This window comes from Chenopodium quinoa, unplaced genomic scaffold, assembly GCF_001683475.1.
Source record: "Chenopodium quinoa cultivar QQ74 unplaced genomic scaffold, ASM168347v1, whole genome shotgun sequence".
NCBI classification, from domain to species: Eukaryota; Viridiplantae; Streptophyta; class Magnoliopsida; order Caryophyllales; family Amaranthaceae; genus Chenopodium; species Chenopodium quinoa.
In genome coordinates this window covers 1,802,284-1,803,113 of record NW_018744718.1, presented here as the reverse complement: position 1 = coordinate 1,803,113, position 830 = coordinate 1,802,284, and the positions used below count along the sequence as shown (strand labels likewise).

The window sequence follows — 830 nt, the reverse complement described above, 5'->3', positions numbered from 1 at the left end:
CTAAACTCGAGGCTGTTGCATAAATTGACTGAGAGTTTGCACAGCAAAAGCCAGATCAGGCCTTGTATGAGTCAGAAAGTTGAGCTTCCCCACAAGTTGCCTATAGAGAAAAGGATCAGAACAAAAATCCCATGTATCTGCTGTCAGACTGAGTTTCTGAGGCAAAGGAGTTTTAGCAACCTTAGAAACATCAAGACCAGACTGAAGCAATAATTCCTTAGAAAATTTTCTCTGAGTGAGAACAATCCCATGGGCCAGATGTAGCACTTCAATGCCCAAGAAATAATGTAGTTTCCCCAAATCTTTGATACTGAAAATAGAATTGAGGTGTTGTTTCAACTCCAAAATTTCAGCATCATTAGTACCAGTAATAATAATGTCATCAACATACACAACAATGATGATGAGATCATTTTCAGTATGTTTCAAAAACATAGAGCAATCATTCAAGGACTGCTTGAATCCTTTGGCCTATAACTCAACTGTGAGCCTTGCATACCACTGCCTTGAAGCTTGTTTAAGGCCATAGAGATATTTCTTCAGTTTATAGACAAGATTATCAGGGTTAGGCATCCCCTCTGGCATTTTCATATAAATTTCTTCATGCAAATTCCCATGAAAAAATGCATTGTTGATGTCCAATTGATACATATTCCAGCCTTCATGTGCAGCCAATCCCAAAAGACATCTTACATTGGCCATCTTTACCACTGGTGAGAAGGTCTCATCAAAATCAATGCCAAATACTTGAGTGTAACCCTTGGCCACCAGTCTTGCTTTCAATCTTTATATGGTCCTATCTGATTTAAGCTTCACCTTAAATACCCACT

The 830-nt window shown here is 38.6% G+C and overlaps 1 protein-coding gene across 1 annotated transcript; it reads right to left on the bottom strand.

The window, feature by feature from the left end:
* On the bottom strand, positions 1-435 carry LOC110703102 (uncharacterized mitochondrial protein AtMg00810-like). The gene has a single exon (XM_021880857.1). It carries the CDS (start codon positions 433-435, stop codon positions 1-3), a length of 435 nt encoding a protein of 144 aa, XP_021736549.1.
* Positions 436-830: the final 395 nt, after the last annotated feature.

Coding starts and splice junctions, on each gene's coding strand:
- LOC110703102 (XM_021880857.1), bottom strand. CDS start 435: ATGTTTTTGAAACATACTGAAAATGATCTCATCATCATTGTTGTGTAT.